The sequence below is a fragment of the Nannobrachium achirus genome (assembly GCF_963921795.1).
Source record: "Nannobrachium achirus genome assembly, chromosome: 16".
Lineage (NCBI taxonomy): Eukaryota > Metazoa > Chordata > Actinopteri > Myctophiformes > Myctophidae > Nannobrachium > Nannobrachium achirus.
The window spans coordinates 26845583-26868771 of record NC_137823.1 but is presented as its reverse complement, the minus strand read 5'-3'; the positions used below and the strand labels follow the sequence as shown (position 1 = coordinate 26868771).

The following is a 23189-nucleotide window of genomic DNA, read 5'->3' as shown; positions in this document are numbered from 1 at the left end:
TTTTCAAAACTTTAATCCTTTATTGAAAAACAGTAAAAAACAAGAAAGCGTCTTAGTTAATTTTCTTTTAAATTAAATGACCTTTAAATAAACTTATGTGAGGTCTTACAACTTCTGGAAGAAAAATATCCACAGGAAAAAAAGAAAAGTAAGAGGTTTTACATTTTCTTTCAATAAACTAAAGTGAATCAAGAGAATTAAAAACAACTATAAACACAATCGCGGGACGGTCTTAATCCATCTCCTCGTCTTCGCCTCTCTGTCCACGGGACTGAGGTCCACGGTCAGGGTCATTGAGCCGGAGGATACGGATCAGTTTGTTGGAGGGAATGGAGCTGAGAAGATAAAAAAAAGACCAATAGCAACAGCAATTAAATGGTTGACTGGACTGTTGTTGTTCCGGCATAAAATGTTATACGAGTAATTTATGAATAAGCTAAAATATGGGCAGGCAATATGTAGAGATAATCACGTGGGCATGATTTGTCATTGACATAGTTTGATTAGTGAGGGCCACAACCAATTCCCAGCAATAATTCCCATACAAAGCCTCCTTTAGACAGCAAGAAAATAGCATTTGATAATGCAGCATCCGAGTTCCACACGGCTCCAGGCTGGCCTCTATACAGAACTAGTGCAGTACTGTAACATTAAATTAAGAGTATAAAAACATACAAAAAAAAAAACTTTAAATATGCCGAATTTATACAGCAGATTAAGATAACAAAAATCCAAATTTGCCATAAAAACAATTTGGGCAATAAGCTCCTAAGCCACTTATTATCCTAGCCACTCCCAGCCTGAATTTTCATTTTGTTTCACTCCATTATTCAGTCTGAACGCCCTCTCAATGCATCCGTTTTCTGAGACTGGCCAAAGTGGGACTCTTTGTGATTGGTTCATACTGGATTATCCAGATCGGGCCGGGCCACCATTTAGATTTTCGACGAGAAAACATGCGACCTGGTGGTCGCTTATCTCCCGATTTAGGGAGTCTTACTGGTTTAAGTTGACATCATATGCTCATACAGGGATGTGATCAGGGATTCACTCACATTTTGTGCTTTAACTATTGAAAAACAGCAGATATACAAGCTCATAACGCGGCACCGAGTGCCGTGCTGCGACCTTTAGATCTGCTATATTTGAATCGTGAAAAGTCTTTGAATATTTCAAATCCTTCTAAGGTTTTTTGAAAAACCTATGTTTCTATGTCAGTGGTGCTCAAACATTTTCATGTGAAGGACCCCCAAAATGATGTATTTGGCCATACATATATTCAAAGATTTGCACAAATATTCACAACTTTTCAAAAAATAGCAGATCTACAAGCTCGCAGCGCGCCACTCTGTGTAGATCTGCTATTTTCAATAGCTAAAGTATAAAATAATTAAGGCCCCTCCACCTTGGGCCTTGGTAACTCAGTCCCACTCCCCCCCCCCCTTGTGACGCCCTTGGATGTGATACATGGTGGCTTACCTCATGCTCTGTGGGGTGAGGAAGATGAACTGCCTGTTAAACTGGTTTGAGGCAACCTTCAGCATCATGTCCATAGAAATCCTTCTGTTCACCATGTCCTGATAGACAAGACACACAGGCTGTATTATTGTCTAAGAACAGATTGAGAGCAGTACTGTACATACACATTTCTATAGCCAACATTAGTATCATAGAACAAATTAAAACACAATAATATTAACAGTAAAATTGCTTGCCAATGAGTCTAACAAGACAGTACCATGTAGACATCAAACTCGTCAAGGCAGCGGAATGGGGCCTCTGTGATTGCCCACAGAGACAGCACGAAGCAGACCGTGGAGAAAGAACGCTCTCCCCCTGACAAGGAACGCATGTCGCTCAGATTAGCCTTGCCACCCTGACCGGGCTGGACCTGGAAGACATCAAGATAAGACAATAGATTGAATGTAGTAGGGTAGAGAACACGGTAAGGGCCAATTTGAGAAAACGGATGGAAATGGATTAATTAAGTGACAGTTGATAGAGGGTGCATGATTATAAAATATATGCAGTGTAAATATGTGTGTAAACACTGAACCTCTCTGAATACAACTCTATTTTTTATGCTTCAACAAACATTAATCAGGCCATACAATGCTAAAATCTCATGCCCATTTGCGACATGGCTTCCAAATGCAAAAAAAGCTTGTGTGCACGGGTTGATAGGCTGGTTTTATGCATGAAGACGCATTAATGTTAGGTAACTATGGTCCAAGGTGTATATGGCAGGCTGTTAGGCCGTATAAAGGGCATAGAGATGCAAAGAAGCACAACAAAGACATTAGCTTTAGCCTTGACTTGCTTCACATATTAAGATAATTGTGTTCATGCCATTTAGCAAAAATAATCATTTGTATGCAAATAGAATGCTGTTAATAAAATACATTGAAATATTGCTAATTTTGTTTTGATCATACTGTCCTATAAAGAATGCATGTTTGGTTTTCATTGGAAAAGGCTGACAGGGAAGCCACGTTACAGACAATTAACAGATTCTTACTGAGACTGTGAGAGTTTCCTTCTTATGATCAAATGCCATAGTTCCGGTGTAGCCTCTCTGGCCCAACATACTGTCAAAATAGTATTTACAACGAAGGGCCATCAAGCTAGGAGAGAGCAAGGAAGACAGGTTAGGTATAGAAGAGGAAAGAAAGGTAAATGAGGTAAAATGTCAAGGTTTAGTTAATAAACAATTATTAAAACTGTTCATACAGTCAGACATACACCCTCAAATTGATGATTAAAACAGTGAAAACACAACATGCAATGGTTCTGGAGTTCTCTATACTCATTTAAAAACAGTGAAAACACAACGTGCAATGGTTCTGGAGTTCTCTATACTCATTTAAAAACAGTGAAAACACAACATGCAATGTTCTGGAGTTCCCTGTATCCTCATTTAAAAACAGTGAAAACACAACATGCAATGTTCTGGAGTTCTCTGTATCCTCATTTAAAAACAGTGAAAACACAACATGCAATGTTCTGGAGTTCCCTGTATCCTCATTTAAAAACAGTGAAAACACGACATGCAATGGTTCTGGAGTTCTCTGTATACTCAATGCCATACTTAAAAGAGCAACTTAGCACTAAAATGATTTTGATTGTAATCAAGTGTTGAAAACCACAAATTCAGCACCCTATTGGTGTAAACTTTACTGTAAGGGTTGGAAACTATCTCATGTTGTACTCAAGTTGCGAATTCACACTGCAGTCCCGGGTGTGCACTCGAGACCACTTGGCAGATGTGATAGTGTGAAGGCTGCGTACCGTTCCCGGAAACACATCACCGCACCGTACCCGAGACCGCCTCGGGAGGTGGTCTGGAATCAGTTTGGCGCTTCCTTGGGAACGGTAAGCTGTAATGTGAAGCCATCGTTCTAAAAACAAGCAGTGGACTACGGTAGCGACGCTGCTGCTAGAATGAAAATGACAAGGATTGGTCCATGACGTCACTATTAAGATATCAAGGATGCACCAGTGACGTTACGGTTATAGGATGATTACAGACAATGTTACATTGTGATGTTTTAAAGACAGTCAGCAAACGCTGCTTTGGTTGTGCATTGTTGTTCGGTTATTATTACAACTCAAGACAATGTCAGGAACACAGTCAAACTTTAATATTCGCTGACTCTGACAAGACTCTTCTTCTGTGACATGACGTTCTCCATCTACCAAAGGCCCATAGTCAACAGCGCCCCAAGGAGGCACATAAATACCATTACAGATGAAGTGTACTCAGGCACAGAAGAATCTTGGCCAATGTGAAAGCTGGCCAGCGGGGACCAGGCAATCGTTTTGGGAAAGTTCGAATGAATCTGCACTAAATGCTATCGATTTAAACCAGGCTCTCCTGGCGGCAGATGATCCGAATGTGCAGCAAGAAGCTGCTGAAGCTATTAAAACAAGACGGAGTACCAGTCACATGTGGGTGGGTCCCTTTTTCCACCATCACACTATTTACACTCACTTGTTTGTTGGGAGGGTTCCCTGGTTATCGTTAAACAAGGCACACAATGGGAGTCGGATCGAAAAATCTAGGGTTCCTCAATAGAACTATTTTAAGACTTATTCAGGCTGAAACAAATTCAATAAGTCATTCTTTAAATACTGTACTGACAGGTATTAGTTCCAACTAACCTCCTGAGCTCGTCATAGGCCTTGATTCTCTGTGTGACAATTCCATCCAGGGTTTGGATGAATTTGTTGAGGGACTTCACTTGCTGGCTCACATTCTTATAGTTCTTAGAGGCCTCGTGGTACTGCCTGGGGAGTCACATGCAAAGGTGAAATAAGATATTTTGAGTGGAAAACAAGTAAAGATGCACTAAAGATGAACCGTACAGTTCCAATATTAAACCTAGAGCTATTGCATCCCTATAAGCAAGGCTTTACAGCAGTCCAAGCAATGTCTACCTTTATGCAAACATATTGACAGAAGACATGAGGTGGGAAGTGGCGGCATGGTGACCTACCTAATAATCTCTTCACGGTTGCCTTGCTGGTCCTGCTTGGAGGTGATCTTAACCCGGAGACGGCTTATCTCTGTGTCCAGGCTCTTAAGAGTCCGAGTCACCTCCTGTCGCTCAGGACACATCTCTGTGGCATTGGCTACAGCTTCCTGCATCACATCACAGAGATATGAAAGTAAGACATTCATAATACTGTAAATGAATCGCATTAAAGCAACAATGTACAGTATTTGAGCTCTTCAACTGTAACACTCCTCCAATTTTGAAATTCTACCAATTCCCCTTGAATGCCACACTAGGCATTCCGTTACTAACCCCACAAGTTCACATTTTGTTGTTTCAACTAATTGTGTTTCTCCATGCAGGGACAGGTCAGCTCAACTCGATTATAGAAAGCGGTCTGAGGGGGTTCTGGGTGCAGATTCAGAGTATAATCAAGTAGCAAGTTATAATCCGCACTCACAATGTCAGGTATAACAGTCTTTTTTAATGAAATTTCAGCAGCAGGCAAACAGACGCGTTTCGGCTAGGCCGTCATCAGTGTAACATTATGTCATCATGTTAGACTGATGACGGCCTAGCCGAAACGCGTCTGTTTGCCTGCTGCTGCTGCTGCTGCTGACATTTCATTAAAAAAGACTCTTATACCTGACATTGTGAGTGCGGATTATAACATTTTACTCAACTAATTGTGCACCTGCTTACATTAGGACAAGAAGAAACACTTTATCTTGTCCCTATAAAGAGTACCTGGAGCTCCTGTTCCTGGACCTTCAGGGAGTCTTTGAGGGCCTGGATGCTTTTGATGTGGCCCTTGAGTTTATCCTCGTAATGCTTCAGGTGGTGCTTACATTTGTTCACCTCCTGGTCACACACACTTAGCTCCTCCTATAGTGGAACAAAGGAGAAAAAGGAGTCAACCACGGCAATGTATAATTTGTGCACAAATTAAGATATGACAAACACAAGCCGATTTGATCCAATACCTTCTATCTAATGTGGCTAAACTGAACATGCATGACGTGGCGCAATTCTTTGGAGCGATATCATTCAAATAATGTGGGGAAAACATTGTTTCAATAGTAAGTGTGATGTCTTGTGTGATGACAGAGCGATGCATTTGATTATACACGATTAATCTATACGATTACTTTTATTGCGTCCAGTGTGAATGCACATTGAAGACTAAGTAAGTATGGCCCATGTTGTGACCTTGTGGAATTCAGCTTTAATGTGACTCAGACTGAGACTGCGAGAATTGTGCATATTTTAATTGATTCCTGCAAAGTCAGCACTTATGTGGGATATTCCCAAGCGTTTACATTGACTTTAATATAATCAGATAAATGGCAGAAGACTGTCTGCAGACCTACTGCCAACTGAGCATGCACTGGTTCACTCGGGAGACAGAACTATATGACGAATGCGCTGGTTTACTCGAAGACAGAAGTTGCCAGAGAGCTTTGGCTAATCAGGTACGATATCTGTTATCATTTTAGATTTTGCCACATATATATCAACATACATTTTTCAGAAAAACATTTTGGAATTGGCCTCAGGTGTCAGAGTTCATCGATTGAGGTCTCAACAATGTCTCCATTTTATAATGTGCAAATAGATTTGACAAATATTTTAGGACATCCCTAGTGTAGTGTGTAGTCTGTGTACCTTGATGTTTTCGACTTCCTCTGACACGCCATTGATCTGTTCCTTGAGCTGATTGTACTCCTGCTCCGACTCATCGTAGGAGGCCTTGAGTTGGGCCATCTGAGTCTGCGATGTCTCCAACTCGCCACGAATAGAAGAGATCCTACCCATAATCTCCTCTAGGTCCTCCTCCTGTTGGAGAGCAGTGGATTACATGAGGTGATGAGGTGTGTCCAAGATGTGTTTAGCATACCCTGAATGTGTATCAGATGTTGAGCTCCTACATCTGTGGCAGGGTTCCCTCATTCCATGATCTCAGGTACTAAAAGTCCCCTTAACCCCCCTTCAGGACTAACTAGAATCAGAAAGGGGAACACTATAAGTGATGATAATTTCCCCTGGATTCAACAAGTCAGTATTTGAATTTAAAAAGCAGGGGCTTAAAAAAAGAAAAGCAGGGGCTTAAAAAAAGAATAACCAGAAAACAGGAAATTACATCTACCATGTTCAAAATGTTCTGGGGGAGGACCCCCAGCTTAAGGGTTGTGGGCAGTGCATGTAATCATAGTGAGATATTCACTTACAGTAAGTAGTGAATACTAGTAGAGAATGGTTCTTACATTGCTTCAGTTATCAAATCAAATTCTGTACACCTACTTTTTGTGTTTTAATTGCTTAAATTGTACCCATCATTTTCCAATGAGAGTAAAGCAAGCCTAATAAAATGATCAAAATCTGAGTTCTACGCCCCCCCAAACTACCCCCCAAAAATATCCTGAATTCTGACTGTCCAATGTTGGCAACCCTGCCCTTAAAGTGCTGTGGCAGAAAAGAAACGGCTGGAAGAACATGCTGGTATAGGAGAGAGAAACGAACGACTAAAACGTATGTAGGTTGTTCAGATTTCTGGAAACCGAGAGCAATCTTGGGATACGCACCAGGGGCTTGAGGTCCTCGGACTGTGGCTCCTCTACATTCTGCAGCTCATTCACCTCAACCTGCAGTTTCCTTGCTTTTTCCTGGAACAACATTATGTAGAATTATATTTTCTATAAACCAGGGGTCTTCAATGTTTTCAGGCCAAGGACCCCTTAGTTGAGACTAAGAGAGAGAGGAAGCAGGGACCACCACAACCTTTTCATAGATTCCATATAGTTTCATTGTTTGACAGCACAATCATCAGTGTATTTTGGATTCATGTCAATTTGTGTTTTCAGATATTTAACCACTTGAACCGTCAATACTTTATAAACTTGACCTTTCACTCTGTACTTAGTCTGCTCTTTTTCCCCTCTACACCAAAGCTATTTGCCAAAAATAGCTGATCTACTGCGAGGCGTTGTGAGCTTGTAGATCTGCTATTTTTGGTTAAAGTTCTCCGAATATGGACGCTAGGGTTCAAGTGGTTAATATAAAAAAGGAAGAAAAAAAATATTATATCACACAAAGATTTGGAGGACCCCCTGTAGTAACTCTGGGGGTCCCGGACCCCCTGTTGAAGACCCCTGCTATAAACTATGTATGTGCAAATGATAGACAATAAAGGCAAGAATGTCAAGTGCGAAAAGCAGAAACGTACCTTGGTGTTTCTCTGCTCCATTTGGGCTCGCCTCAGCAGAGTCTCGTTCTGCTTGATGCCTTCATCCACCTTCGCCATCTGATTCTGGAAACGAGCAGCCTGGCCCTTCTGGTTCTCTAGCTCGGACCTCAAGTGTCTGGGAAGGGTCAGAACAGGAAGTCAAATACAGGGTTCCCACGGTCATGAAATTCCTGGAAATATTTTGAAATTAGAAAAATATTTTTCCAGTACTGGAAAAGTTTTGAAATGTATCAAGGGTCCCCAGTTAAAACATGATTATTTCGGGGGCCACGGCCTGAAAAGGTTGAGAACCACTGGCATACACTACCTGTCTTTGGGCATTGCGCATAGGAGTAAGTGACCTGTTATCGAGCTAAATTATTGTTATATAGTCCTGGAAATTGGGTTAAATATTCTGGAAAAGTTTTGGAAATGAATTGGTAAAAATGTGTGGGAACCCTGTAAATACTATGCGACATCTCCCTTTCCTTTCTTTGCCCTTCTTTTCAATTAAATTAACACAAGATAGTAAAATACAAGATTTTAGCAAAATAAAAATGCAGTGTTTTTTCTTTACTCTTTGCACTGTTCAATGTATAGGCCATCACACAGTAGAAATTGCAAATAATTCAAAATGTATATTGACAAACATTCACTTTGATAATGCAAGCAGAGCACATGTAGTTGGTGTGTGCATCAACACAATGCTTACAGGTTGGCAGGTCTGTTGTAGAAAACACAAGGAAACCAACATCAATGGGCAAGTAACAGCTTTCTTGAAATAACTTTCATGCTGACCTGATCTCCTCCTCCACGTCTCCACTGAGGTAATTGGCTCTGTTGTGTTCAGCGGTGTAGGCGCGGTTAGAGAAGATCTGGTCTCCCTCCTTAGTGATGGCCATGGAGCAATTCTCTGGCGGCTGGCGGCCCTGCATCACCCGACGAGCCTCTGTTTTGTCCTTCCTCAGAGAAATGAGCAGAGCCCAAAAATTAAGTCAATTTACTGTGACAAATATCTACAGCAGCAATGTTCAGGGTTCCCACACATCTTTACCAATTCATTTCCAAAACTTTTCCAGAATATTTAACCCGATTTCCAGGACTATATAACAATAATTCAGCTCAATAACGAGTCGCTTACTCCTATGCGCAATGCCCAAAGACAAGTAGTGTATGCCAGTGGTTCTCAACCTTTTCAGGCCGTGATCCCCGAAATAATCATATCTGAACTGGGGACCCGGCACCCTGACTAAGAATTTTATTGTGAAAATAGCCGATCTACATGCTCACAACGCCTCGCGTTGCGAGGCGTTGTGAGCATGTAGCTATTTTCACAATTTCTGCCTCTAATATTTGACAATTTGGCCAATGTTTAATTTGTCATTTCAGAGGTATCAACAAAATCAATAACCAAAGACAATGCATAGCTATTTTTTCCAGGACCTTCCAGGACCCTTGATCAATTCCAAAACTTTTCCAGTACTGGAAAAATATTTTTCAAATTTCAAAATATTTCCAGGACTTTCATGACCGTGGGAACCCTGAATGTTAGATTAACTGAGGTATTTCCCTAAACACAGTGAGCTATTGCTTGTCACCTTGATGAGCAGGACGCTTTCTATTCCCCTCTGGTCAATCAGACAGTTGGCCACAACCGGGTCTTCAATATCTAGAGATTGCAGCACTGAGGGATAGTCACGATGGTTGACAGCCCTGGCACAAACAGTCAGACAACCATTTAAATTTAAACATGTTACAATGGCAAAGGAATAAAGTACAGCCAAGTAAAGTTCAAAAAATAAAAGTAAACTGAACAGAATACAAAATAAAACGGTGCGTTTCCCAAATGGGGAAATGTGTACCTCTAGAGGTGAAAAGTGGTACTGCATGCAAAGTGGTCAGTTATCTCAGGATGCACCAATTGCAGCTCTTTGACTACATTCATTTGCAATGTTATCTAGATTTCTCCAGGCAGGATCAAAGTTACTGAACAGTACAAATGTCAGGCGCAATTTACGAGGGCTCGATCAAACTGGTTAATGCCCACTCCTCTAACAATAGTTCCATTATACCAGCCCTTACCTCCTTTTGGTGTCGTGGACTTTCGTGAGGAAGGCGCTTGTGATGATGTTAGGCCTGCGGCCCCCGGGGAACGTCTTGACCATGAGGCCTTTCAGCACCTTCTCATCCTCATAGTTGTCACAGGCAAAGGCTTGCAGCTGGCCTTTCAGACAGATCTCCACAGCCAGGGCCATCTCTGGGTCCTTTAGGCCAATACAGTAACCTAGGGTAAAGAGATAACAATGGATATAAAGAAATGGGGGCAATTCCCTGGTGCCAAGTATATGGTCTCACTGGCAGCTTCAGGCATGTCTGGAATGAAAAAACACTTTTTTCCCCCCTCTTTATTTTTCCTGAAGTGATACAGGACCGGGAAGAGCATTTAAGCTACAGAATTATTACATTCTAATGAAGTATAGTGAAAGCGGAATCATCTTCTGACAATGATATTGAATATTAGAGCTTTAAATTATAAATTTAAACATATTCCAGATATCTTGGCAGGTTCCTGCCACCACTGTGCATCTATCTGTACAGTCAAGTGCCGCTTATTGAGTAGTACTTGCACTATGGCTTCCCACTGCAATTTTCAAAATGAATTTTGCACTGGATTTTGGATGAATTAAGAAAATAAGCTCTGCAGCAAACAAAGGTTCATGATATTAATTGCACTGCAATGTACTGTTTTAACTCTTATTTTACACTACACCAGCTTGCAGTAATTCACAATGCCTGCATTCTGTTAACTCACAACACTGATCATTTAGAAAGCAAGTGGCAGCACACAACCAAACCAAAACCTTGAACAGCAGTGGAGGTCCAGACAACCAAGAAGAAGGATGGGAATAATTAAAAGGTTGTTGCACACTAATTCTAGATGTTAGATGATTTATTAAATTATGGTAAATGATGGCACCGTATCATGAATCATGATTGATATGCTTTAGTAAATTATGGGCAAGCATACCGACAAGCATTAACACAATTCTAATCTACAATATTTTTGAATTACATATCTATAAGATTTTAAATTTAAGCTCATTAGTTATGTACGTCAATATTCGTTGCCCTCCTCCACCAAATATAGAGTGTTTTACCCAGAGGTCCACGGGGTTTCTGCTTGAACTGGCCTTTCTTGAAGGCTTCCTGGATGGTGTTGAGGAACGCTGGCATGTGCTCGCCAAAGCGCCGCAGGCGGTTGGACCGGCTGCCCTCCATTGTCTGCAGATTCCTCCTGTTCACTTCTATGGCCCTCTGGAGGGTGTCCTGCTCTCGCCTGATGACAGGGTGGAGAAGAGTCAATCACAGACACAAGAAGGCAAAGGAATACTAAATTCAGGGTTCCCACACATCTTAACCAATTCATTTCCAAAACTTTTCCAAAACGTTTCCAGAATTTTTAACCCGATTTCCAGGACTATATAACAATAATTCATCTCAATAACGAGTCGCTTACTCCTATGCACAATGCCCAAAGACAGGCAGTGTATGCCAGTGGTTCTCAACCTTTTCAGGCCGTGACGCCCAAAATAATCATATTTGAACTGGGGACCCGGGCACCCTGACGAGCACTAAGAGTAGAGGAATTGTATTATGAAAATAGCATGTAGATCTGCTATTTTCACTACTTCTGCATCTAATATTTGACAATTTGGCCAATGTTTAATTTGTCATTTCAGAGGTATTAACAAAATCAATAACCAAAGACAATGCATAGCTATTTTTTCCAGGACCTTCCAGGACCCTTGATCAATTCCAAAACCTTTCCAGTACTGGAAAAATATTTTTCAAATTTCAAAATATTTCCAGGAATTTCATGACCGTGTGAACCCTGTAAATTGAATTAAATCATAAGTTGGGATAATTTGTAAAGAAATTGTGGTTCTGGAACATGTTATATAATACACCCCCCCCCATGGAAAGAGTTAAAGCCTGGTCCATTTGCCTTGCAGGGCTATCACTATTGGTACACAAACATTACCTCACTAGACAAATCTGTCTGTCCCATATTGGAATCAAGCACTTCTAGAATAAAGCATTGTATGAGGAACAGATTATAACGTGTCAGCTAAAGTGTGTCTGTAGCCAAGAGGGTAGAAAGGCTGTCTTGAGGGGCATTCCCACCGGGCAAGATAAAGATAAGTGGATGGTAGTGTCCACACTAGAACGCTACAATCCACTCCCAGTCAAGTTCCTTCGTCCCCACTGCCAACCAGTCAATTCTCCAGTCTCCTACTACCCACCTCATCTTGCCGAGCTCGTCCTTAGTGGCAGTGATGGCCTGTTGGTACTGGTCCATCTGCTGGGCCAGTGTGGAGTCCTTGTGGCTCAAACTCTCCAGCTGAGCCTCGTGCTTCTCTATAAGCCTTGCCCTCGCCTCGCTCTCCTCCTCATTGCTCTTACTGATGCTAGATGGGGATACAAATATGATAGACAGATAGATAAAATAATTAAACATTCAGGTATCAATAGATACTGGGGTAATTGATAGAAGCAGGAATGGACAAAGATTAAACAATGCTGCTCATCATGCTCTCCTAATAGCTGTGAACAGTTAAACTAATCGATTAATACAAATAAATATGTATGCATGCATGCATAGAGCAATAATAATCCAATCCAAAATAATCCATAAAAAAATGCCCTCTATTTAGGGCATGTCTTTACAGGCGACATATTTATAGTGAAAATAGCATATCTACAAGCTCACAACTCTTTGCGGTGCAATGCGTTGAGCTGGTATATCTGCCATTTTCACCTTTGGCACGAAACCGCAAAGTATAAAATGATGCTGAAGTCGTTAATCCAAGAATATAAATAAAAAACCCATATCTTATTCAATTAATCAAAAGTAATCGATTGAATTATCACAACACAAATTATCAATACATTCAGGCTGCAGCAGTGACAAGCTTTTTGTCCTCCGCTCTTCCCTGAAAGGCGCGGTACAGGTGTAGAACTACCAATTCTACTGGAATAAATTGTTGAGATCACATTTTAATTTTTTTAATTAAACAGATTTATGCCAATTTCATTTCAGATGATCTTTTAACTCATCTACTGTGTATTCTGTGGCTTCCCATTACGTATTGCTCTAATGACTGATGATGACCTTTGTGGGTCAGTACAAGCAGACGGGGGACATAGATGATGGATGAAGACAGCGAGTGGTTGTACCTCAACTTGAGCTCATCTATCCTCTTAGAGAGCTGGGCCTTGTCCTTCTCCAGCGCTTTTAGTTTGGCCTTGTTTCTGTGTACACTGACCTGAAAGGGACACGTTGTTCATTAAGTAAAAATGTTTCTGCCACTAATCCACTATGGGTGGACTTTGTGATAAAGGAGTGAACGCGCTTACAAAACATTTTATTCTGCATAGGTTTTGCAGGAGTGAACAGGCTTTTGTTCAGTATTGTGGAAATTGTGGTTGAAGTCTGACCTCGCCAGATTTGAGTTCATTATTTTTTTGCTGGGCTTTGGCCTTCAGCTCCGAACTTTGTGGCTGGAGATCCTTGTAGCGCTGTGTGATGCCCTCCACCTGATCCTGGATCTGCTTGAACTTCTGCTCAGCCTCTGTCACCTTGTTCTGTACAGGGGGTAGACAGCCAATAGGGAAATAGTATGTTTAATACAAAATGAAATTAAGTTTAAAAAGAATATTGTGGTGCGCCAGCTGGCCAACCAGTCTAGGCGCAAACCACAAAGGATCAGTGTAGCCCGACAGTGTGCCGCTGGTTCGATTCCCGATTCAGACCAACCTTTGCTGCATGTCACGCTGACGTCGAAATCCTACATTATTTATGGACTCTAGTCTAAGCGTGTATAGTGGAGTTGAAACTCTCAAAAGAACAGCAAACCCTCAAAATAACAGCAAACCTGGACTTGGATACGATGTTAAAAGATAATAAAAAACATTATTTACAGCGCTGTAACAATCACACACAGAACATACGTTCTACCCCAAGACACAGACAAGACAGACTGACCCCCTCTTCCTGACTGCTCGCTTATAATTGGCTAAAACATTTGATATCCTCTAATAAGTTATGTGAATCATAAAACAAAGGCCCACTCTTCTGCTGGCAGCCGTGTGACCTTCAACCTGTCGCTACTCCCTAAATTCTAACCTTATCTACAACTGGTGTTTACGTCCAAGTTCTTAGCGTTCAAGCCATCTAGCAACACATGGTATTCACTGCTACGTAATATCATTTCACCTCATCAACGCCCCATCTCTCTCCCCATTTCCTGTCAGTCTACTATCCTATCAATAAAGGCATAAAAGCCCCAAAAACATATCTTGACTGAGCCACCAACTATATGAAGTTTTGATGTGAAATACTTGTCTTTGTATCATTTATTCGTCACACAAACAGTGTAAAGAAAGATCCCAAAGACAAAAACAGTACTTTTTCAATTAATAAATACAAATGTTGACATGAGTTACATTGACACTGCTCATGTTAACCTCATAAAGTTATGAAAAGAATAGTGCACGCACATCCGTTGCCCAGGTGCTAGACAAGCAGAATCATGAAGGACAAGTAGAGTCTGCACACTGGCTAACCAGTGTGCAGACTCTACTTGTCCTTCAACCTCATAAAGTTAACCTTAAAAAAAAAGGTTAAAATGACTGAAGTTGGACCCCACCTTCCATTCTTGAACCTTGTCGTCATATTTTGTCGTAGAACTTTGATCGGCCTGTAGTTTATTTTGCACCGGCTGTAGCTGTTGCTCCAATTCGCACACCTGCAATGTTTAAGCCATGTCAGTGTTATCCTGAAAATACTGCATGATATTCTACAAATTAAAATGACACAGATGTGATGATCTCACCATAGCCCAGGCCATCTTTTTTGCCAGCTCATTCAGCTTATTGTTCATCTCATCCAACGATGCCAAGCTCTTATATTGCTCCTCTTTTTCTTGATAATTGCGCTTTAGGTCCGCCAAGCACTGCAGAAAAGTCACAGATATATCAGCCAGTTATAATCCAACAGGATGAATGAAAAAGCTTTGATTTTCTGAGGCTAGACAGTAAACACTGAGCCTATACAGGAAAAGCCAATCATTATGTTTAAGAAATTTGACATTCATCAATCCAGCTTCAGAATGTACATTATAAAGAGGTGTGGGAAATCTCTCAAAGGAATTAATGTTGTCCTGTAAAGCCCTTAGAGACTATAACAGTGATTACCCACTAATCTCATCCTATACTGTATACTTAGTTGACCAGTCCCACAGAGGTCTAATCAGGCCCCTGGCTTTTGTATCTATGGAATAAATATCTTTGACAAAAATAGATGATCTACAAGGTCACAACACATCACAATGTGACACCTCTTGAGCTTGTAAATCTGCCAATTTCACTGAATGTTTCATCAGAAAATACATTTTAATTGAGTGAGCAGATCAGGTCTTACTTCCCCATGTTGTTCTATTTTAGACTCAGTGATTTGCTTGGTTTGTTTGATGTAAACGAAGTCCGCTTTCATCTGTTCCAGTTGGGTGGCCTTCATAAAAAACTAGACAGGGGGAAATATAAATAATGAATCCAACTGTACAGTTTGATAGCTCAAGTATTTAGGCAATATAGATCACATTTGACACAAAGTAATAACATGAATGTATTGCTCTAAGAGGACATTAAACTCACCTTGTATTTATCACCCTCTCCTTTGGAATGAAGGAAATGCTTGCTCATCTCTTGCGTAAGGATCGAAACTGGATTGTTCACCTAAAAAAGAAAAACACTGATGACATAATGCTGACCTGCTGTGACATGAAAGGCAAATGCTGGTCAGTAAATACAGAATTAATAGACAGTAGAGGACTGGAGTCACATTCTAACAATTACTTGTCGTTAATGTCCCTTTGAGAAAGAAGCCAGTTTTATCTGATTGAGAAGGACGCCTGTTAAGTATCAAAAGTTGTTCAAAGAGGAATACTTTTAAGAAAACATGGTAGTTTAGAGGCAGTATCTATGAAAAGCAATCATTTAAATTTGCGATTTGACATAGTATGTAAGTATGTTGCATCGCAGCTGCTAATGTCCGACCCTCCCCTGCTAACCGACTACGTTCTTACACTAACTTTCAGAAAGTCAGAGGCATCAAAATAGTGAAATATTTTGTATATGAAGATTATTGTAAATGAAGATTAAATATCTCTTGAACATTCGAGAGTGAAAACACGTGACCTTAACAAGACATTGCTATCAAGTATATCAACATGGACTGTGTGTTGCTGGAGATGGAGATCTAGGAACGTATTTACCTGAATATTGAAATTATCCAGGACTGACAGGAGTTCTTCTTTTTTGGTTGATATAGTGTGACCTTATGAGACAGGAGAGAACTTGTTAAGAGACAAAATAAATAGACAAAAACAGATCTCAGCTAATTAAGGCGCCGGCTACACGGAGCTGGATATTTCTGAAGCTAGACATTTTTTAATGCGCTTGCAGCCACACAAAGCTGGATATTTCAGCTGCGAAGCTGGATATTTTTTAAACTAGGGGTGCAGGAAAAAATCGATTTGAATTCGAATCGTGTTTCTAACATGCTAAGATTAGAATCGATTCTCATTTTCCAAAAAAGATAATTTATTAGATAGTATGTTGTGTTTGTACAAGTTAAAAGAATGTGTGCAAGCATGAATAGATCAGAAATGTTTTTACATTATTGCAATAAGTTGATAACACCTTTACAATTATAAAAGCTACGTAAATGTACTCTGCTTTCATGCCACAGACTGTAGTAGATCCTGATATATGAATTGAATAGAGAATCGTTTTGAATCGAGAATCGTTTTTAAATCGGAAAATAATCGTTTCTGAATTCGAATAGTTTGGATTTGAAAGAATTGAAAAGAAAATCGTGAATCGTGACCCCAAGAATCGATTCTGAATCGAATCGTGGGATACCCAAAGATTCGCAGCCCTATTTGAAACCGGATAAATAAGTGGAGAGATTGAAAAATATCCGATTCACTGGATCCGTATAGACAGGGAACCCGGATATCTCTGAAGACTTTACTGTGTGTGTGCTTGTTAGACCTAGATATCTTTGTCGTGTGGACCTAGATATTTTTCTATGTGGATATCTGAAAAACCAGGATATATGAAATATCCAGCTCTGTGTGGACCTAGATATTTTTCTATGTGGATATCTGAAAAACTGGGATATATGAAACATCCAGCTCCGTGTAGCCTATGCCTAAGAATGAAGAGTGAAGTCTATGCTAATGAATGGGTATTAATCTATAGCTCTTCATGGACTTTACCAGATTGGCTCTTCACTTTGTAGATTCTTGCACCCTCACGCGTGATCCTCAGATCTACTGTGATGGACGAACCATATACTTCTGGCCTGTAAGCATCCCTCCCTCTGTTTCGCAAGGTGATTGAAACATCAGCTGAACTGTGAGAAAAGAGAAACAGAACAGATCTATTTGGTGGCATGGGAGGCAAGTTAAAACAAAGGCAGGGATTGACACTAACGGTTGCCCGACTGCCCGGGGAAAGTAAAAAAAGAGGTCGGGCAGGTGAAGTTATTTTGAGTAACAATAATGAGATCTGTGCCTACTTGAACGGGGCAAGTGGCAAAGACCTGAGGGCAAGTAGAACATGACCTGTACTTGCCCGACGGGCAAGTGCCTCTGAGACCTTATAGTGTCAACCCCTGAAAGGGCATCACATCATGTCATTTGAGTTGTGCCCAGAAAAGAAACTGTTACTGGAAAAGATGCAGTGCAACTTCCTGCATTTTCTATTGACCAAAATGGGAGATAAAAAATAAAATAAAGAAAAAAGGGTTGAGGTTGTTCTTTACCGTTGCACACACACACACATTAAGGAGCAAAGAACAACAGGGAACAGAGACGTTTCCCTTAGGTGGTCGTTCCTTGTTTTAAAGTTCCTCATTTGTTGGACTTAACTTTTCTGTGTACTCATGGTATACTATACTACAAAACTAATAAATAAAGCAATTTGAAATGCTTCAAATTGGCACTCTTGAGTCTTGACAATCCTCTTTTTGTCAAATCAGTAAATACTGTATGTACAGTCTTTACCTTTCTCCTTCTTTCACAAATCCCTTGAGGGAGGACCCTCTGTTTGTGGCCTGTGCATTCCCCCCTAGGGCCACTATGAGAGCTGTCAGAACAGCACTCTTTCCACCTGTAACATTATGACACGGAGCACAGAAAGAAAGCACAGATGTAAGTATACATACGGAGGTAAACAAAAACAAGTTAAATGGATGAAAAGAATAAACATTAAACTCACTTCCATTGTTGCCAACAACAAAGTTGACATTGTTACCAAAAGTGAAAGGTCCCAACAGTGAGTGACACATGAAATTCTTCAAGGTGATGCTCTCCACGATGCCCACCTGAAGAACCTGTAGATGATCACACACATTTATTATTATTACACGTCAAGAAATATATCAATTCAACCATCTCCGAGTCCTGTGCCACTTTCTATAAGAGAGCAAAAGTTAAACACTAAAGTAACGCAAATCAATTTCTTTATGTAGCCGAGGACATTGTGAACATGATCACACAATTAAATTAAATCTCAAGTTCTTCCTGGACTACAATGGACCCAACCAGGAATTCTGTCATTTTAGGGGCAAGTCCACTTGGCCTTTGGTTTTGTAAATTTTTTAAGGGCACAAAGGGAATAAAACAAGATTTTAGTCCATTGAAAGAATTTGTTGAATTTAAGGGTTAGGGATGATAACCTAATCTGCAGTAAAATAGATAAATGATAGTATTCACAATCTGATCATGCTCAGTCGTGCACCAATCAAATGGGTACTCTGGGGAGTTAAGATTTCAGAATCTCAACAAAAGACACTGGTGTCTACATGACAAGAGACACCGGCGTCTACTGTCTACATATTGACAAGGAAGAGAGAGGAGAAAGTGTTACAGTCAGCTGGGGCATTAAGGCCACTGTGGCCTTAGGTCATGCCATCGGTTTGAGGGGCACAAGGCAACATCAGCCATGGCCTTCCTGAAATTCCTGCCCTGGACCCAACACTGGGGGATCCGCAAAACGTGTGATGTGATGGCTCGCGGTGAAGAGCCACGCTGTGTTGGTGATTGTAAACAAACAGCTTTGATAGGAAGTAGAATGGAAGCCATTGTGACTGGTCTATCTGGCAATGCGTCACCGCCACCTAGCATTTACACAAAGCGGTTTTGTTCAATAAAAGGCAGCAATATTTGTAAGTTGGCAACAGACAGTGCTGTGAATTAACTACGTACATTTACTTACTGTAGTACTGTACTTAAATATAATTTTGAGGTATTTGTACTTTACTGGAGTATTTCCAATACTTCCACTCCACTACATCTCAAGGCAAATATTGTACTTTTACTCCACTACATTTATTTTAAAACGTTATAGTTACTAGTTAGTTACTTGTACATTTTGATTGATACCAATACTTTTGTAATTTCACTCAAGTGACATTTTAAAGTCTGGACTTTTACTTGTAACAGAGTATTTCTGTATTGCACAGTATTGATACTTTTACTTAAAGCTAAACTACAGTATGTAACTTTTTCAATGAAACAAATCTTAAATTTGATCTAACTATTAAATCACTAAAGTTTTAGAAGACTTACTCTGTGAATTTCAGCCCCTAAAGCCTTCTGTAAATATGTTTTCTATGATCCTGGCCGGGGACCGGATTTCGCGGCAAGGTTACGTCATCTGCATCCTTCCGTATACGTTGTCTCCCGGATCATACACTACCGGCCAATCACAGCGCGGATCATACACTACCGGCCAATCACAGCGCGTCTTGACGTCTTCTCAGGAAGTAGCTTGCCTCAACGGTAGTGTTTACTCTGGTGTAGGAGTCGTAGCCTGTACAGTAACTCCAGAACACCTGGTCGTAGACTCTACGACCAGACGTAGGGGGACGTGAGACCCCTCTACGGATGCGTCTCGGCGAGGCACAGGCGGACGCGGTGGTCCACGGCCCCGCTCGGTGGTCCGCGGCGGCTCCGGATGAAAAACGACCGAAGAAAGCAGACACGACCGGTTTTCTGTAAAATACCTGCAATACCGCTACTGACCAGTTGTTGAGCAACTTACACAGTATAACTTTAAGTAAGAAATGCGAGTCCTTTTTCCACCACTGGTTAGCAGCAGAAGTATACCATGATTAAAACAATACCTCCTGTGATGCACCTGGCCCCAGTCTCAGAGACGGACTGGGACTAGGACAAATCATATCATCCTCCACTTCCTCGTCGTCATCTTCAACAGGTGGAAAGTCTCCCGTCTCGTGATCCACGGGTCGGAGTTGCTTTCTGGGTGAGCAGGGGACAGCGCGGCTCCTTCTCTTCGACATTATCGATCACTCTAATTACAAGCACAGTGAAATACCTCATCAATATTAAGGTCTCCTTGTTCATTAGGACAGTGGTTCTCAACATGTGGGTTGGGATTTTGGGGGAGTTCCCAGCCCCCAGATGACAGTGAGGTGACAATTTAGGGACTTTTCAGACTTTAATGGCTCGAGGGGTTCTGAGCTAGATCTGCCATTTTCACATTATTTATCTATGGAACTGAGTCAAAATAAATATAATGCCTCAACCCCTACATCCCAAGTTCAAATATGATTATGTTGGGGGGGGGGGGGGGGGGGGGGGGTTGAGAAGGTTGAGAACCCCTGCATTACAACTACATCTGTGTCTAGAGATGCAAGGATGGACCTCACATGTTTTTAGGAGTAAAGTTGAAATGGACTTGAATGGGAATGGGCACTTCCTCTGATGAATATTTTAAAAGTCTAGGTCAAAATATCTCCCATTTCCATGCAGCAAGCTACACACCGCAACCTCTATGAATGGAGTACAAAAGGACCCCGATGTAAACAAGCCATTGTGCTTTCTTGGGTTTAAATCCTATTTAGTTGATCTTGTATCAGTGAAATGTATTGCCTGAGCTTTTCCTGTGCGACCCTTTAATAAAGTATTCAATCAATCAGCTTTCCATGCCTTTGGTGTATATTGTGACACAAGAAAACAAACAGGGGAGAGCAGATATATCATCCTGTGTGTGCATCTATTACCTTAATGCACATTTCACGCCTAGCAGAGTCAGGTGTATCATGTGACTGCTTAAATCTGTCAATCCCACACACATATAAATATTGAATCAATCTTACATACAACTTACAAGCTATCTGGGGTACCGTACACAAAAGCCAGAGAACACATTGTGTTTTCCCCTAAACTCTATGATTTCCTCCCAGGAGTGTTCTAAAGTGAAATACTAGCACTTTGGTGTGTACATCGTCGTACTACGGTGTCGCGCACCGGAAACAGCAGATCTCAAAGCTCTCAACGATTCACCGAAGCTACGCGCTGTGAACTTGTAAATCAGCGCACAGAATGGCGCGGCCGAGCAACAAAAAAAAAGTACATGGATACGGATTCAAAGTGTCTTTCTTCTACATAAAAAGACAAGTGAAGTGTTGTGTCAGTTTAGCTCGAACTAGCCGAAGAATTTGTTCCATGTCAAAACTAAAGTAAACAATACCAAACTGTGTGGAACCGACAGTTGCAGCTGTGTAGCACCCAGGAAGCGGTCTCGTGACAAACCAAAAACAAACCAAACGGACGTCAATAACACGTCTTTGACGTCAGAATAAACAGAAACGAAAAGTTGCCTTTTATGTGAGAACAGTTGATAAATGAAGGTACCTGACAGCGGCTGTCTAGAAGTGAAACTCACAGACGAGAGTACCGTCCACTTGGCGCGCGCACGCAAGCGTATGTTATGGTATGTGTGTTGCGCTTCCTCTTCTTGAACGCAACACCGCTTGTTCTAATCTTTTTTTTTGTTTTTGTTACAAATATCGCTGTGGTGCATTACTGCCCCCTTCTGGACTGGAGTGTTGTGTGGGGCCAGTTAACATTGGTTCTCAAACTGTGGGTCGGGAGTTGGACTCAGGACCACCACCCCAGGGCACTGAGGCAGGGCCGCAGGGGTCATAACCATGCTGGCTTGTGGTGGACATTATTTTGTCAAATTAATTTACAAAATGTTATTTTTTTTTGCCACGGACATACAAAATGAGCGTACTATAATATGTATAAATAGCTAGCCCTGAAGGACCATATAAACAGGTCTGTAACTCAGAGAGTGTACAAAAGGAACCAAATGGACCCCTTTTGTACACTCTGAGTTATGGGGGTCCTTGCAAATAACACATTTGAGAACCACTAGTATTGGTAGACTTATGTTCCAGTGTCGTAGTAAATCAGTGTCATACTCTGAAGGGGAGGCTCTCTCCATTCCGACATGTCGCCACTCCGAAATGGACTTCTTATTGTCGGAGTGACGACACTCCCCATGGGCCTAAGGTTTAGGGTAGGGGTAGAGATAGGGTTAGTGTCGGAATGGAGACATGTCGGAAAGGAGACATGTCGGAGTGGAGAGATGCACCCACTCTGAAGAAACGTGGCCTGAAACTTTTTTTTTTTTTTTTTTTTTGCCACTGACATACAAAATGAACATACTATAATATTACCAGAAACACATAAATAGCTAGCCCTGAAGGACCATATAAAGAGGTTTGTAACTCTGAGAGTGTACACATACAAATACAATAACGACAACAAGACTAGTCTCATTGGAAGTACATTCTAGGTAAACAGACTCACTAGTTCATACTCCGGTCTTGACGAATGCACAGAGCTCATACGTATCATTTCAGTACTGTAGCTTCTAGGCCAGTCGAACTGAAACTGTTTGATATCATCAAGGACCGCAAATCAATGTGTAGTAATTAAATTAAAAGTGTTAATTAAAAGTGAAATTAAAAAAGTTGAGAATCACTGTTCTAGTGTCAGTGGTTCTCAAACGTTTCAGGCCACGTTTCTTCAGAGTATGACACAGAGTATGTACAAAAGGAACAAAATGGGGTCCATTTGGTTCCTTTTGTACACTGTCTAAGTTATGGGGGTCCTTGCAAATAACACATTTGAGAACCACAAGTATTAGTAGACTTGTGTGCCAGTGTCGTAGTAAATCAGTGTCATACATGGCCTGAAACGTTTGAGAACCACTGACACTAGAACAGTGATCCTCAACCTTTTTGATTTCACTTTTAATTAACACTTTTAAGTAATTTAATTACTACATATTGATTTGAGGCTCCTTGGTGATATCAAACTGTTTCAGTATGACTGGCCTAGAAGCTACAGTACTGAAATGATACATATGAGCTCTGTGCATTCGTCAAGACCGGAGAGTGAACCAGTGAGTCTGTTTAGAGCATACATGGGCAACTGGCGGCCCGGGGGCCACATGCGGCCCCCATCTTCACTTAATGCGGCCCTCAGCAGGTTAATATCAAAACCATCATATATTATTGATTT

At 41.0% G+C, this 23189-nt stretch overlaps 1 protein-coding gene across 2 annotated transcripts; it reads right to left on the bottom strand.

Annotated features, from left to right (window-relative positions):
• Positions 1 to 22: 22 nt before the first annotated feature.
• Positions 23 to 21603, bottom strand: LOC308301343 (structural maintenance of chromosomes protein 6-like). Of its 2 annotated transcripts, none has more exons than XM_080745297.1 (27): positions 21541 to 21603; positions 19976 to 20163; positions 18067 to 18181; positions 17853 to 17958; positions 17064 to 17200; positions 16056 to 16117; positions 15436 to 15516; positions 15203 to 15304; positions 14616 to 14735; positions 14430 to 14528; positions 13219 to 13365; positions 12958 to 13046; positions 12024 to 12188; positions 10878 to 11056; positions 9802 to 10003; positions 9318 to 9432; positions 8518 to 8678; positions 7720 to 7855; positions 7079 to 7159; positions 6162 to 6332; positions 5244 to 5381; positions 4497 to 4642; positions 4162 to 4287; positions 2519 to 2624; positions 1739 to 1891; positions 1480 to 1577; positions 23 to 335 (listed from the first exon to the last, which is right to left on the bottom strand). In XM_080745297.1, the coding sequence occupies exons 2-27, from the start codon at positions 20150 to 20152 to the stop codon at positions 233 to 235; spliced, it is 3315 nt and encodes a 1104-aa protein (XP_080601423.1). In that variant the 5' UTR covers positions 20153 to 20163; positions 21541 to 21603; the 3' UTR covers positions 23 to 232. The 2 variants fall into 2 exon arrangements, with proteins under 2 accessions (XP_080601423.1, XP_080601422.1); XM_080745296.1 differs by having other exon boundaries at positions 21510 to 21577.
• Between the last annotated feature and the right edge of the window lie 1586 nt (positions 21604 to 23189).